Raw genomic sequence first — 16,833 nt, 5'->3', positions numbered from 1 at the left:
TTAATCTAAGAATATCACAAAAGCATGAAGGTTAGATTGAGGTAAGTGGTTATTTTGGTTATTTTACCTTCTTTACTTACTTTAGATCCAGTTATTTCAGATCAACAAATTACGGTTAGATTACTTCTATAGTGTAGTAGTTTTATTAGCTATGTGATAATGTTAAGTTACATTGTTATTTTACGTAATGTTTATTATATCTTCCAATCGATTTCTTCAATGTTGAGTATAAGAATTATATTAAAATTTAATCAATCATTTTTGAGTTCCAAATAGGCCATTTTTTTTAAAAAAAGAAATAATCTGTTATGAAATCAGCTTACATGCACATTACACTCATTTCGACATTTATTACGCTGTGTTTGTTTTGTATAGAATAAAAATGCCTTGAAGCTATTCTTGTCGTTAATCCTATATATGTTGTGCCATGAAGGTGCATACGAGGTCTCGCATATTCTCCATTTTCGTCAAATCAGATGTGATGTGGTCAGCATCACGTAGCAGTCACCTTTACCTTTAGCAAATGCGATCATGAATACATTAAATAATACTGGGATTTCGGGACTAGGGACTCTAATTCTGAGGTCATGGTATTGCGATGACAGGCTTTCATGCTGACAAACCATTTAATCCCTTTCTCTCTCTCACACTTTTGATCATTTCACGCGGCGCTGCAAAATAGTGTTGATATGTGCGAATAGTGGCAATGCGTAACAGACATATAGGCGACCATAAAACATAATAGAAAAGAAGAAAAAAGAAACAAGTTCTGCAGAGGGTTGACAGTCTTGACACTACTCAAGATGCAATGCTATAGTTATTACAATACATCATTGTGCCTTGTTCCCTCTTTTCATTGGCATTAGGAAACAAATTGTGGTAAAGAACTGGCAAATGAAAGTAATCATATTAAATACCCACCCATTTCTTGGAAGTCGATACAGGTTATTTAAAGCGTGCATTGTTGTCCTGTATTGGCAAGGTTAATGCCACTCTAGAAGTAATAAGTCGAGTTTTGGTGAGAGAACAGGGTAAGATGCATATTACTGAAAAAAGTAACATCAGGAAGATGAATGCATGGAGCCACTTTCACTCTCTTGTACTCATTCGAGTCTCTCACCCTCGAGTGTATACAATGGAATATCATTTTAATGTCACAATAATCATAGACACATGTAAAATATCCACCTTGGTAGTTTCAGCCCACAATCATCAATTTTATTTTCATGTATCACTGTGTATTGGGAAGATAGACTAAACTACATTTTAACATGGAGATGATGACTATGTTTACTTAAGGGTAAATTTCTCGTAAGGGACAGACGATTTCATCAAATTTACAGGAGAAATTACTTACCGAATGCAGTTTCTTTATACTTGTGGAAGTTCAGGGAAGTGTTTTCTCGCATCCTTCATTGAATTTTGCCGGTAAATCATCTATTTTTCGATATAAATGTGTGACCGATGCATGAAAGCTCTTGCATCCATTTACTTCCAGGTGGATGTAGCCTGATGTAATGACGTAATCCCGGTCAGTGTTTCCAAACATGTGTCTTTGTAACTGAAGAAGGTACGTTTCCGCAAATGGTTTGTGGGGCTGTGTGTCAATGGTTCGTGGGGCTATGTGAAAATGGTGTGTGGGGGTACGCATATTTTTTTCGAAACCAATTTTTAACTACTGTAACCTATTGTGACCCTACCTAACCTAACCTTACCGGAAATGGTTCGTGGGGTTATGTATAAATGGTTCGTGGGGCTATGCGTCAATGGTTTGTGGGGCTACGTAGGTATTTTTGGGTGCGGTGGGGTGGAAACACTGCATGCCGAGTACGGTAGTGAAACTGTGACCGCCATTTTGTGTGTTACCAAAGGCAAAAAGAAACAAAGAAAACTTACTCGATACGTCGCAAATAGAGCTTATTTCCATGAAATAAGCGAAATGCCACCTTCAGCAATGTTTCTCAATGCAGAATACGTAAGTACAAATATTCAAATTAAATGAACTAGCAAATTTCAGCCGTCTGTCCCTTACGAGAAATTTACCTACTTAAGTTTCAATTTCACTGCATCTTTCACTTCATGATCCATTTTGAGGGCCACTACTACAAATTATGGTTATACATATACTACTTGGCTTCGAGTGTATACTGCTTTTTTGCCTGTTCGAGTGTTATTTGCTTGAGTGAAGCAGCTCTCAATTCCAAATACTATCTAGCGTCGTCCATGTGAACTATTTGGCACTCAAGTGACATCCTCTCCCTGAAGCACACTATAGCTTACCTTAAGCATAGGTGGGTGTAGATGGGAAATATGTTTGGAATGCATAATGCAAGTAATCTCTTAATATCCAGGACTGTGAACCTTGTTATCCCATGATTTCAGGATCCCAGACCTGCAAGGATTCACATGTACTTATTGATTAGAGACGGGAGAGAGTTCCAGAGTTATTTGATGCAGGGACACGGTTAGGAAATTTTCCACTGCATATCACCCACGATTCCTCTCACAACACTTCAAATATAATGAATATTCTGCATTTTCCAGGATTTTTGCCTCTGCGAAAGTCTTGTGTAGTGTTTTCTCAAACTTGTCAAGACTATTGGAATGTGGAAAAGTATCAGCTGGTATTGCTATTGGTTGAGCTCTAGCAAGAATCAACAGATTCAGCATGGATGTGCACCATCGTGACCACAGAGCTGCCGTGCCAATATTTATAAATTGAACTTATAATAACCCACAGTATAACAGCCCGTGAGGGCCAATGTCTACCTATCGACTGTCAGCATGACAAACCCCCAGTTGTTGTTGTAGGTTTTCTATGACCGGGTTACAATACTCATTCGTAGCTCTCAAATTACCTCAGGATGGTGGGTGGCCACCGGTCCCATACACAGGCTGAAATCACAAGAAAAATTGTTACGCTTCCCCCAGGAGACTCGAACCTGTGCATGTCCCATAGTCGGAGTCCAAAGCTTGCACCTTAGACTGAATGGCTATGGTGCGGAACTTTATTTTGTGGATATCCCTTGTAAAAACAATCTCTCTCTCTTTCTCTCTCTCTCTCTCTCTCTCTCTCTCTCTCTCTCTTTCTTTCTTTCTCTCTCTCTCTCTCTTTCTTTCTTTTTCCCTCTCACTCTCTATATCTCTCTCTCTATATATTCCTTTCTTTCTCTCTCTCTCTCTCTCTCTCTCTTTCTTTCTTTCTCTCTCTCTTTCTTTCTTTTTTCCCTCTCTCTCTCTATCTCTCTCTCTCTCTCTCTCTCTCTCTCTCTCTCTCTCTCTCTCTCTCTCTCTCTCTCTCTCTGTGTCATATATTATTACTAACTAACTAACTCCCTAGCCTTCTTAAACCCGAAGGTTCATGGCTGCAGCAACACAGGCCTTCCATCTTTCCCTATCTTGAGCAAGTTCTATATACTCTTTTCCATCCCTACCGATTTTCCTTAGGTCCATCTCGACGTTGTCCCTCCATCTTCGTCTTGGCCTTCCTACAGGTCTTTTACCATCAGGTTTCCCAACAAGAATCCTGTGAACTCCTCTGTCCTCTCCCATTCGTGCCACATGGCCTGCCCACCTAAGTCTTCTTGATTTAATTTTTCTAATAATATCTGGACATGAATACAAATTATGTAGTTCTAAATTATGTAACCTTCTCCACTCACCTGTCTCCTCATCCCTTTTAGGTCCAAAGATTTTCCTAAGGATCTTATTTTCAAATTCTCTCAATTTATGTTCTTCTTTCAATGTAAAGGACCAAGTTTCACACCCATATAATTACTGTTTTGTACATTTTAACTTTTAGTTTCTTAGATATTAAACGAGAAGACAAAAGTTTATGAAGAGAGAAGTAACATGCATTTCCTGAATTAAGCCTACTTTTTATTTCCTCTTTAATATAATTTTCATTTGTTAATATTACTCCCAAGTATTTGAATTTGGAAACTGGTTCAAACAAGTTTTTATCAATAATTAGTTGGTTTCGGTCTGTAAGGTCATATATTACTGATAACTTTTTTAATCTACGCCATGAGATCGATTTAGAAAATGTTAGATGCTACAAATCAGCAAGAAAATTTATCATTACCAGCAACTTTTTTTTATCTATTGAGAAGGGCACAGTGTCTTTGCTCCAAGTGACAGAACACTTAGTTTTGTCTCTTCTTTATCATAATTAAAAAAAAAATCCAGGTACCTAATGATTTGTTATTATTAACATAAGTAATGATATAGTAAAATTTATGGTACTTAGATATAACTTCTATTAATAATTTACACTGATAAGCACAATTCACTACATTTTTATTTTTAAGAAGAAATATAGGGTTTTGCATTTGAAGGTAATTTGTATGATTTAAACAGATTTTTTTTCCCTATACGTATATCAAGCAACATAGCTGCTTCAAAATAAAACATCCCTTGCGCACAAACTGAATCAGGCTTATGCAGTTGTCAGCTTGCATGGATCTATCCTCTGGTGCATGGTATAAACAACCTAACAGTGGTCGCCTGCAGCAATTTTTTTGTAATTGTAACAAAAGAAACAGCTTTTTATGTTTGTCTATCTCTAGCCTCACTTCTGCCTCTGTACTCCTTCTATATGTGGGTAGAAAACAATGTTAGTTATGTTCAACACAAACTTTTCGTTCAACTAACCAATTTTTTGTAAAAGAAAAAAAGAAGTAAAGTTGTTAGTTTTTTTCACTGAACAGAAGTGTGCATTATATATATTTTTTTAGAAAAACTTGAATTTTGTTAAAGTATCAAAAAAAATTTTTTGATAGTAATTTTGAATTAAAAACTAATTTAGCGGCAAATTTTAACTATTTTTTTTGGAAATTTGAAGAAAGTTAATTTAAAACTTAGGCTCTTTTTTTTTAATAAACAAGAATGTAATTTTTACATGGTGACGTACGGACACTTACAATTGCTTAATTTTGCTGCAGGCGATGGCTGTTTCTACCTGGGGCTTGGAGGGAACAAGCCTAAACCCACGTCCTTCGAGCCCTATCATTGCTGTCCTACAAAGCACAAAGGTCAAAGGGCAAGCAGCAAGGATAGCGTAGACCACAAGGGCAAAGGGAAGAAGTCGAAATCCAAGAAAGGGAAGACAGGTTTTTTTAGTAGTGGTAAATATATATGGTGGTGGTAGTTTATATCTTGAGACACTCTCGGCTGCATTAATCGATAGAGATCCGGAACCCAACCACACGAAAAGAAACATTGATTCTCGCTTCTGTTAAGTTCCGTTGGACTTTTAAGTGATCTCGGCATTGTTAAGCTACTTGAAGCATTATTGTAGTTAATTTATTTCCGTAAGTTTTACAACAAGCTATTGTAGTGTTGCTATTTTCATTCACTCTTCTTTTCCAGTTGTTTTGAGATTTAATTTGTTACGTTTGTTGTTCTGTGACCTTTGTATATGAACTCTGTTGATTAAATTATATTATAAATGTTTCCATTGTTGCAATTTGCATTACTAGATTAGTTTAGTACACAGTTGTCCTTCTAGATTTGTTACACTGCGCCATGTGAAAGAAAGTTTTAAGAAAGTGTAGGCCAACTTGGTAGGTGCAAGGTAGGAGTTTGTTGGGCCACTTCATAGCTGAATGATTTACGTCAGCATTCAGTTACACAGGAACAGGATGGGTTACAGGAGTACATTGTACAGTCAAACACTGGTGTGTTTGAACAATACCATTAACTTCAATGGAAATGTTAGAACCCAGATGTGTCTGTACCTGTACCTGCTAAAACTTTTAGGAGAGATTACAGTATCACTCTAAAGTCATGAATGCACATTGTATCCCATGAAAATTTGTGTGACTAGTGAAAATGGTTACAGCTGTTGGAAGTAGTTTTTAGTAATATGTAACATTTTTGTTTCAATATTACTAAAGCACATAATTCCAATCAGGAACTATTGATCATGTTAAAATTCTGGCACATTTGTAGTGAAGTGATTCTTGTGTAAGTGAAATCTTAATTTTCAGAATGCATGAGGCTAAAGCCTGCACAACCAAAGAACCTACATAGACTTTTCGTCTCCAGATGTGGGAGTCTCAAAATTCAAAAGCAGTGTTGCCACATGCCTGATTTTTGTCCACTTATGACACCTTCTGTAGTCAACATGTACCCTTCATTCAGGGAGTGGTAGATATTGCGAGACCCTTTTATTTCCTAACCGGTACTGGTCGTGTCTTGAAAGGCATCCCGTTGCTCCAAATCATAACATGGACACTACAGTATTCCACAAGAATTTCCCTTCACCATGGCAATTGAAGCAACCTGATTAGTTCAGTGACCCTCCCTGCCTTCTGATGCAAATGCCAAAAATAGAATTACAAGATGGTTCTTTGATTGAGCAGGCTTTAGAAAACACATCCTGAACTCATTTGAAAGGATAAGAGCAGTACCTTTGAGTTATTTGGGGAATGCATTCTCCTGTTCTTTAGCTTCAGTTTATTCTGAGGTGACAGATGTACAAGTATATTGAAACAACAAGTTTCAAGATGTGCATAGTGTTTTCTGGCGGAAGCATACAGTTTTACACATTTCATAAAAATCCAAACGAGGTAGGAGTGATCGAGGCTCAGTCGTGAATTAATTCTTCATTTTCACTTTCATACACACACAGACCAAAAAATGTTACTTAAGAAATCCCATACCTCCTAAAATAAAAATGTTCCTACACCACCATGGGTTGTCCCTTGTTTGATTGAAATGTTGATGTTGATCCAGTATTGCGAGGACAATTGTGGAGCTACTTGCAAAAAAGTAGCCAAGCATGTTATGTGGTTGACTTTCAATCTTGCCACCAAAGTTCCCAGGTTTGAGTCCCATCTGCAGGTGTCAAAAGTGGCAGAAAATACATTTAAGAAATGGCAGGTCTTAGTCTAGAAAACCAGATAACAGTTATGTTGAGACCTCTGCACTGCTCATGCAGCATCCGGATGGTCTCAGTATGAGCTCCCCCAACCCCTAAAATGTTCTCAAGCCACCAAAGAAAAAGCAGCTATGATTAGTTCTGATTTTGTAAGCAGTATAAGTTATACTATGGTATAACTGTAATGTTACCATGAAGTCTACAATTCCCCCCATAGAATATGGAAGAATTGCTAATTGTTATTATTAATGTCTTATATTTGAATATATTTTGTCTTTTTGTCATTCTTTCTCTACCTATGGCTTAGAATCTATTTTTTCATTTTTTCTCTCTCCCCTTTTTTGTTAAAACCTTTATTTTTATGATAATACATAATAAACACAACATTATATGTTTATATATAAATATATTTAAGGTCATATATTTATGATGTATAAATGATCAAGATTAAGAACAAGAAATTGGAACATTTCTGGATGAAAAGGGTTATATAAAGTGGTGAGATTTTTGCATTATCCATTTACTGAATATGCTTAATTTTCCAAGCAAAATAGATGACTTTGTTGCATTGCTTAACAGCGTAATGTACCATAATGAAATTTCCTACATATTCTTTATTAGCTTTCGGAGCAATAAAGCTGAAAAATTAGCAAGGAATAATTTATTTGTTTTAAAATCTTCATGACTTATGCCTCAAACTGTATATAATCCATATATCTGGATTATCAAAATACTTGGATATCATATATAGATTATCTTAATATTCTTCATCCGATTATATGGATATCCAACTCATCCAGATATTCCATACTCTCTGTTGTTTTGAAATCAGGCGTAGGATAATTTTAAATCCTGATGTCAGTCGTCTGAATGTCTTGTCACTTTGGAATTCCATTCTTTTTTAAGTGGTGCTGATTCTGGATTCCAACTATGGGGTCTAGGGCTATGATACCATTGATTCCCACTGATACGACACTTGAAATTACAAGAATTCAGATTAGTTCTGAATATCTATAAATTTGAATATATAAGTTTTCAATTAGAACTATATCATAGAAATCTACCAGATTTTTTCCTTTAAAATATTTATAATTTCACATGAGATAATAATTTAATCATAACATGATTTCTCCCTGCAATGTTGTTGCAAACGTTATCATTTTGCATAATTTTTAGAATGTTTTTACTCTATGAAAGTGGTGCATGACATTTTTGCGGACTCCACGGAAAACTCAGACTCTGGAAAGTATTCGTCAGTATCGGTGATTTAATTCAAACTGATATTTTCCAATAATGATACTCCTTATTGGCTGATATCAATACATCAGGATCAATATCGACACAGCCCTAATGTTGTCTAAGTTTTGAACACACTTTTTGAAATTTTCTTTTACATGGTTTGAAATGACTTGTCAACAGAAACCTTCCAATATAACACTGCAATTATCCCAACACATCTTTCTCATGTAGCACATTGTATGTACAACAATTACACTTGCGCATAGAACAAATATTGTTCACTCATAGTCAACAGAGTTCATTTTATAATAAATGCTCAATGTTTCAAAACACAGTCCTATAAGACCAGAACAAGCATTTTATATTAAGAAGCTAACAGAATCTTATGTATATTGTTTATTGCGACATAAGATACATTTCATGTTTTGAAGACATAACTTGTGATACAGTGTATGATGTTAAAAGATCTTATTCGAGAGCTTATTTAATAATTATTTATCTAATTAATAGTATTACATAGACTCTGTAACGTAGTGCGTTAGTATAGAAAGTTCTAAAATGTTTCAGCAATTTGCTAGCACTATTTACTATCTCTTTGCAGAATTATAAAAACAAAAGTACTCTTGATAGAAACAAATTCATGAATGTCCTTTTATTATATACTTTACTCATTGAACAAATGATTACTGTCACTCTTTCTTTCTTTTGCACAATCTTTATCTGTGTTCAGCTTGTTTCTTTCTTTAACAATGCTATCCAGCTCTTAATAAAAAACTTCTTTCTGTTGCTACAGAATGTTATTTTTATGAAATAAGTTTAAAAAAAATTATCCCCCACAATATTTTTAAAATATATACAGGTTAATAAGTAATGAATTCAAGAAAAGTGAAATTTATAACAACTGTGGAAATTAAGATAGTTGATTGCATGCAATTATGGCAATATTTGTAATTTATAAGGATGGAACCGATTAATCAGTACTCTATCGGTATCGGCTGATATAGGCATATTGGTGTATCGGTTTATCGGTAAAATTACCGATTATTTTACCGATCCGATATATCGATAAATGTCTTATAATTTAGTGCAAAATTCTGCCCTACTCGATGCCCTACTTTCTAAAAAAGTAATTGTCGAAATATTAAACTTATTTTGCACTGTAGTCACCTCAAAACACACATTTGTTAAGGAGATCAAGTAACATTTCAAGTACCATACCTAATTTTATATCGGATCGGTAGAATATCGGTTATTGGTATCGGTAAATTTTATATCGGTATCAGACAAAATTTCATATTGGCCCTTCCCTAGTAATTTATATTCACAGTGCAAAATTTAGTTAGAATTCAATACTTGTATAAAATAATACCAATCCTGTATTTCGTACAGCTTTTATTGGCTTACAGCCACCATTTGCAATGGATTTCGACTTGACGTAATCACGGAGTATACTCTTTGGAAAGATCTGGCCAACAGATTCGTGTGCATTAATCAAAAGCATATGAGAATCCTTCTTACAGTAAGAAAGTTTGCATTGCACCAATTTACATACTTTTTACAGTTTCTGTAGGGCTTGTAAAAGGTAAAAAGTATGGCTGAGCCGATACCACTTTGAACCGATACCAATGCCGATACTCTCAATCGATTCCCACTGATACCCATACCGATATTTGAAAATAGCAATAATTAAAATTTGTTCAAAATATTTATCAATATGGATGTGTAAATATTCTTCTCCAATTATACGCATCAATTTACCAAGAAATTTGCTTTAGAATATTCAAGAATTGCATCAGAATATTAAAATAGATATCATGCAATTGCAAAATATAGTTTTTCGTGCAAAATTGATACAAAATAAAAAGAGTTGAATATTGCATAATTTTCAGGATAATGAAGTTCCGCAAAAGTGTTGCCCGACATTTTTGGGACCTGGTGATAGACGAATATGCCGTAAAAGTATCGGCTGGTATCGGTAGATGAATCCCAACCGATACTTTCCGATACCAATACATCGGTATCGGCTCAGCCTTAGTAAAAAGTATTTGTTCCTCAGATGATCACGATACCTTCAATCACTTTTGCAAAGACCACAATGCATAATGCTTAGCCGGCATATTTTCAATGCAGGATCTGCCCTATTTGCCCGAAATATGGTGCAAAAAATTGTGGGGGGAAGTTGTTCCCTGAATATCATCCATTAGTTGTTTATTTTCAAAATAGTGTTGGCTGTGAGTCACAAAATTGATTAAAATATTTGTTTGCATGTAAAGCAGAATTATTATTTTATACATGGAATGATTTTTTTTTTCCATATTTATAACTTGGAAACGGTAGATTTATTTCTACCCTATTTTTTATTTTGGTAAATCATTTTAAGAAACATTCTTCAGTGTGGTTTGAAACTTGTTCATATATTATAGTTGCTAAATTCTTGAAGTTTTCTGTTGCACTTTAGACTTTAGGTGTGCAAGCTATTTTTTTATTAATTTCTGGTATTATATTTATGTTCATTATGCCATCATCAGTCAGTCTCACATTTATTAGTTAGTAATGATGAGACATATTAATGAGCACTGCATTGCTTATTTTTGGTAATTTTTCCAATCTGATGATTCTATTAATAGGCTGTAATTTATTTTTAATGAATATAAATACATAATCAATAACCTGATTATATATTTCACATTAATCAGTGGGTTGGATGTAGGTTCCTCATGCAAAATTTATAATTTTATGTCAGATTGTAGGATATCTGTTTTCAATCTCAGTAAATGTAATATCAGTACTATCAGTAAACTTTCCATGGACTATTCCTATGAATTAGTAATGAATAACTGAAGTGTCGTGATAATTAAGAAGGGGCTATTGATTTCATTTAGTGAAATAAGACTACAAGGGAAATCACAACAGCAGCAATTCGAGTTTCCGATTACAAGAACTCTTGCCTCTTAGTTATTTTATAACAGCTTTAGAGATGTTCAAGATTGTAAGACCTTCAACTATCTTCAGTACATGATTTTTAGAATTGAATTTATTACTTTCTAATTAAAATAGTTTTAGTTGCTTTATCTAGATGATAATTTTAAAAGATATTTCAATGCATGACTTGGGAATATCAATATTTGAAACTTTAAGAAATTTAAGATCAGAATATAAGTTTTACAAGTTTTGTCAAAGTTGTTCTAAAACATAAATTGCAGAAGAATCATGTTATTTTTATACTTGGATAGAATGGCTTTTATAGAGTACGATACGTTTTATAAAACTGAAAGATCTAAGGGTTGGCATTTTGAATTAATTAAAGCCAATGGTATTGTTGCAAAGCACAACCTTGCTTTCATACATATTCATTTATTGCTTTCTTATTATTACTGTTCAAACGAAAATTGGAAGTGCCAATCTGAATGTAAGTGATGTGCAAGCACCTCCATATAATCAGATGAATAAATTCATAGCTTTCAATTTGAAGATATATCTCATTCTCATTACTTGACCAAAGAAAGGCTGAATCAAAATCAATGAGGTATTTATAGAGCAGCCAACTATATCAACTTTGATAACTTGAATAAAAGACATAATACTGGTAATGATTTTAGTGCTACATTTGTTATACAATTAACAGTAGATAAAGTTGGTAATGAGGTCTACATTTAAAAAGCGCTACTGGTGTTCCACTCTGGATTACTATAGTCCCCCTACAACAGCTAATAGGGTATCAAACTCCCAGCCAATATTGTTGACTAAGAAAACAACTAATCGTTGCAATACCCAAATTCAGACCACTGTTGATTTATAGTGATTCTTACCACAGCACCTGTACTCACCTTAGCACATATCAATCAGTATACTACGACCATCCTGGCTTCAGCAAACTCACCAAAATGTAACATGCAGTATGTCGCATGCAGTGTTTAATCAGTGACAACTAGGACTAAGCTGATACCGATACCGATGTGTCATTATACAGGGAGTCCAAAGTGTCACGCAACCAAGATTTTGAACGTATGCAACTTTAGTACAAAAAGCAATAAGCGACATGAAACTTACACAGGGTATTAACTATTAATGTTGCCTTTTTTGGATATTTTTAAAACATTAAACAAGAAAATCATTCTATACATGAACGTCCAGTATGTGGAAAAAGTTATTAAGGTGTAAAGAAAAGTTTTTGTATGAAGAAAAACAAATATGGAATAAAGACAGCTGTGGAGTCAAAAATTTATGATCTGTATCCATAGTCTATGTAGATATTTATCAAACTGATAAAATAATGATACATTTTTATGCATTACAGATGATTTTATGGGGTTAATTATGGCATATTCATAAAATGTATGTTTTCTTTTTTAAAAAATTACAAGGTGTATGGCAACATTGATCATGTCATAGGGCAGTATCATGTGTGCCCAACATCTGGCTATGTATATTGCTCAAATGCAAGAAAAGATTTGAAATTTTTCACACATAAAGATAAGGCTCTTAGATAGGTTAGTTTTTGTACAATAAAATTCTAATATTTTCTTTCATTTCAACATTTACTGAATAACACAGCCAGATGTCGGGCACACATGGTACTTGTCTCTGACATGACTAATGTTGCCAGTACTCCTCGTAATTTCGAAAATACACACTTTTGTTATGAATAACCATAATTCACTCCATATAATCATCTGTAATTCATAAAATATGTAAAAGTTTATCATTCTTTTTTCAATTTTTTACACCTTAGTAAATTTTTCCACATAGACAAAATTAATATCCAGTGTTAGTTTCATGTCTCTATAGCTTTTTATAAAAAAGTTACGTGACTTTTTGGACACTCTGTATAACCAGTACAATGTATCTGTATCAGCAAGCATCAGTGCTATTGATATAATAAAGTGTTGGTTGGAATTCATCCACTGATACTGGCTGATATATTCTAGAGTCTGTGTCTCCTGGGGGTCTGCAAAGATGCAATACCGTACAACATTTTTGCAGTCTAAATATCCTGGTAATTATGTAAAATGCACAATTTTCATTATTTTGTGCAGTAATGTTGTGGTAAGAAATTGATTTTTTTCTTGAACAGCAGAAGGAGACAATAGTAAAACAATAGACTAGCATTTAAAAAACAGTACTCGTGTACAATTTTTGTGGGTTAGTAATAAAAGACAAAGAAGTGACAAAGATCTATTGGTTTCTGGAATGATGCTAAACTGATTTGGAAGCCTTTGTGATATGGAAGGTTGTATGAGTGAGTGTCTGGGAATTGCAGTGTTGAAAGTTTGCTTTTGTGTGAAGTTATGAACATTTTAAAGCAAAGCTTGATGTGGTATAGTTCCATTGGAAAACTTGTGGAATAAAATTTATATATATATATATATATGTGTGTGTGTGTATGTTTGTGTGTGTATGTATATATATACATACATACACACACACATACATACATATATACATACACACACACACACACATATATATACACACACACACTCACTCACTCGCTCATGTTCTCTCTCTCTCTCTCACTCACTCACTCACTCTATCTCTGAGAACTGCTCTGAAGTGTTTTTTCAAGTATTGGCAGGAACCGGTAAGAGTGTTGGTATCATTTGATAGTAGCATGGTCTTAAGCCCAAATAATGAGCCCATAGGACCCCCTGCGTATCAGGTTATCAGGTGGTAATTGCACAATTGTGGCCTAAAGTTCCAAGAAATTGACTCAGCTGGCAATAAGCCATGCCTGCCTAGAACTACTTTCAATTATTACCAATGAAGAAGCAGTACATGATTTGCAAAGTCCACTGCCTACAGGACATATTACAAATTACTGCTTTATTGCTGGCAATGTCAGTTCATGCTTGTGCTGAGCCAATACTGATGTTAATGTACCGGAAAGTATCTTTTATTCTTTATCTTTGTGCAGGGTCCACAAAAATATCATGCGTTACCTCTGCAGAATCCTACTTATCCATAAAAGTGCCAGCCCCCGTCACAGAGTGGTTAGCACATTGTGCTATGATGCCAGGGGTTCCGGGTTTGAATCCCGGTCTGGGCATGGATGATTGTGAGTGCCCATTCATCAATTTCATCACATCATCACTCATCCCTAGTTTCGCAAATTGGCCGAAAGTGACACAAGAAGCGAAGTAAAATAAAGCAATTCAATCAATCCCCAGAGATTCGATTGCTGGGGTGGATGATCTAAGGTCAGAATTTTTTTCGCCTAGTCCCCACATAAAGTGGCTCTGGAGCTCACTCAACCTTAAATCAATGGGTACCTGGGGAGTAAAGGCAGCCAGAATGTGCTGCTGATCATATCACTCCAAAATGACAGAGATTGAGAATGTGTGGGGCCCTTGAATGTTTGTTTTTTTCACACAATATTGAGGCAAAAAAGATAGGAAACTTAGAATTTCACATGACTTCCAGTTCGATTAGACTTTATAAAGTGCCATGTGGCATTTTTGTGGAGCCTGCAAAAGTTCAAAATACTGGAAAGGTAGCAATCAGTATTGGTAAAAAAAACATCCAATAATTTCCAACACTAATTCCGCTAACCTATAGGCATTTGTAATGCCAGTAAAAAGAAAAAAAAGATTGTGAGAAACTACAGTATGTGAGAAATGGAGTATACAGTATTGTTATGAATATTGTACTTACTTCGCTCAGTACAGTGCTAATAATGCTGTCAGGAAAAATATAGTTAAACATCTCCATTGAACTTTAAAGAAATGGTGATGTGTGTTTTGCTTCAGGACATTGCATTGTTTCCGAGCAGTAATTCCACTCCATGATTTGAATAACAGATTTTCAGTAGGTGGTGTTTTTGGTTATTGTTCTATGTAGCACATTGTGGGCCCCAACTCAGTGAAGTTTTTTTTAGTTCTGTTTATTTTAAATTTATTTATTTTCCTTGGATTCTGTGGAACGCTACATTATCGAGACACTACTGTCTCAGATGCATTTTTGCATGGAATTTCACTTTTGTGTTAAGGAGAACAAGAACAGAACTATAGAATTGTGTGAGTAAGGCACAGGCTACTGTCTGGCTGTCTGTGTTAACTGCAACCGTCGACAAAAGTGCAAACTAAAGGAGTCCAATGGCAAAAATAGAGATGCTGTCTTTCACCAGGTTCTGTGAAGCTCATCTCTGTTTCACTTCAAAAATATTAGTTGTTACCTTTGATGGATGTTATAACTAGAACTTATTTTTTTCCTTTGCAGGTACATAAGAAATAATAAGTTATGTCTGTGTTTCATAAATAAAGGCAACAACTGATGAAGTTTTATAGCACTTAAAATAACCTATTTTGCTTGTTAGAACCTATTTTAGGTATATACACCTAAATCAAACCTTTTTTTAGGTTTCACAGGATTTTTATTTCATGCAGAGGTACCTGCTCTGTTTGGTGACAAAAAAGTTCAATGACTAAGGATTATGAAACATAGTTTCAGTCGATTTCCCTCTCTCCAACAAGTCCATGGTGTTTTTTTGAAAGTTCTAAACAAAGAAAAATATCTGGTGCCACTTTTGCATTAGTTTGGTGCTTTGTGGCATCCATGCCTTGCAAAGTAACATTTCATTCAGCATTCCATTTTTCACCACTGAGTATGTTTCTGTTGAAATATCATTCTTAGCATATAAGGTGATCCTCACAAAAAAGAAGCGGAGTTTTAGTATGGACAACATGAGAAATATTGTTATGTAGTCACGATGGCTACTCTAGAACCATGATAAAATTGAAGTATAATTTCTGGTTTTCAAGTCGAACTTTCCAAAAATTCAAGGGTATTAGCAAATGTTTTCTCTATTTCAACCTTTCGTATTACCACCCTCACAATATACTTAACAGTATAAAGGGTCTGTGTGATTCCAATGTATCCAAAAGTGTAATTCAGTTCAATGAAATGGAATACAGTGGAACCCTGATTTTACGTTACCCAGTTTTGCATTTTCCCACATTATACATTTAATATTCATGGTCCCAATAGAGCAAAATGCTATAAATTTTCTCCCGATTTTTCATTTTCCCGCATTTTAAGTTTTTTCAGCTTGGTCCCCTCAAAAATATAAAATCGAGGTTCCACTTGGGTGATCTGTTTGAGATGTCAGAAAAGTAAACCGTTGTGTACAATAGGTTATCTCTGAGCAGTTTGTTGTAATACATGCAGAAAGGATGTAAGTTTTGAGTGAGTGCAGGTTTACAGACTAGTGTGCATATAACACTCGAAAATTTCACATCCCATACAATACATTGTGCGCTGTTGTGTCGTGATCACTATCTTTATCTACCATGAACGTTAGCGCCACGTGGCTGAAGTCTGTAAACATGCACTCACTCAAAAACTTACATCCTTTGTCCATATATTACAACAAACTGCTCAGAGATACGTACATTAACCTATTGTACACAACAGTTTACTTTTCTGACATCTGAAAGGGATCACCCGGTATATTTAAAATATTTAATTTCAGTTGCCATGAATCACACAAAATGTTAATTGTATTAGAATTTGAAACTCAGATTTACCTAATCAACTTCAAGATATCTTATCTTGCAATAATCTTCCATCTGTCAGATAGATTGTTCTGCAAAGGACACTAACAAAGTAAACGGATTGAGAAAATTCTGTTTTATTTTCCACTTAGCTTTCTTTTCATTCCTTTATAAAAATAAAAGTGAACAACTTGCCTCACGGCATTTATATATGAATGAATT

General features: G+C 34.6%; 1 protein-coding gene across 8 annotated transcripts in view; it reads left to right on the top strand.

The window, feature by feature from the left end:
• hlk (hulk) overlaps positions 1-16,833 on the top strand; it is a 227,454-nt gene that overhangs the window by 147,805 nt on the left and 62,816 nt on the right. For 5 of the 8 annotated variants that reach the window (XM_083134568.1, XM_083134569.1, XM_083134567.1 and 2 more), the window contains one exon: positions 4,944-5,126. The exons of the other annotated variants lie outside the window; for them this stretch is intronic. In XM_083134568.1, the coding sequence (XP_082990694.1) occupies positions 4,944-5,126 (183 nt within the window). The remainder of the gene's footprint in view (positions 1-4,943; positions 5,127-16,833) is intronic. 8 annotated transcript variants of the gene reach the window in all.

The sequence above is a fragment of the Lepisma saccharinum genome, chromosome 13, assembly GCF_977018435.1.
Source record: "Lepisma saccharinum chromosome 13, izLepSacc3.1, whole genome shotgun sequence".
In the NCBI taxonomy this organism is placed as follows: Eukaryota; Metazoa; Arthropoda; class Insecta; order Zygentoma; family Lepismatidae; genus Lepisma; species Lepisma saccharinum.
This window is presented reverse-complemented; position numbering and strand designations above follow the sequence as displayed.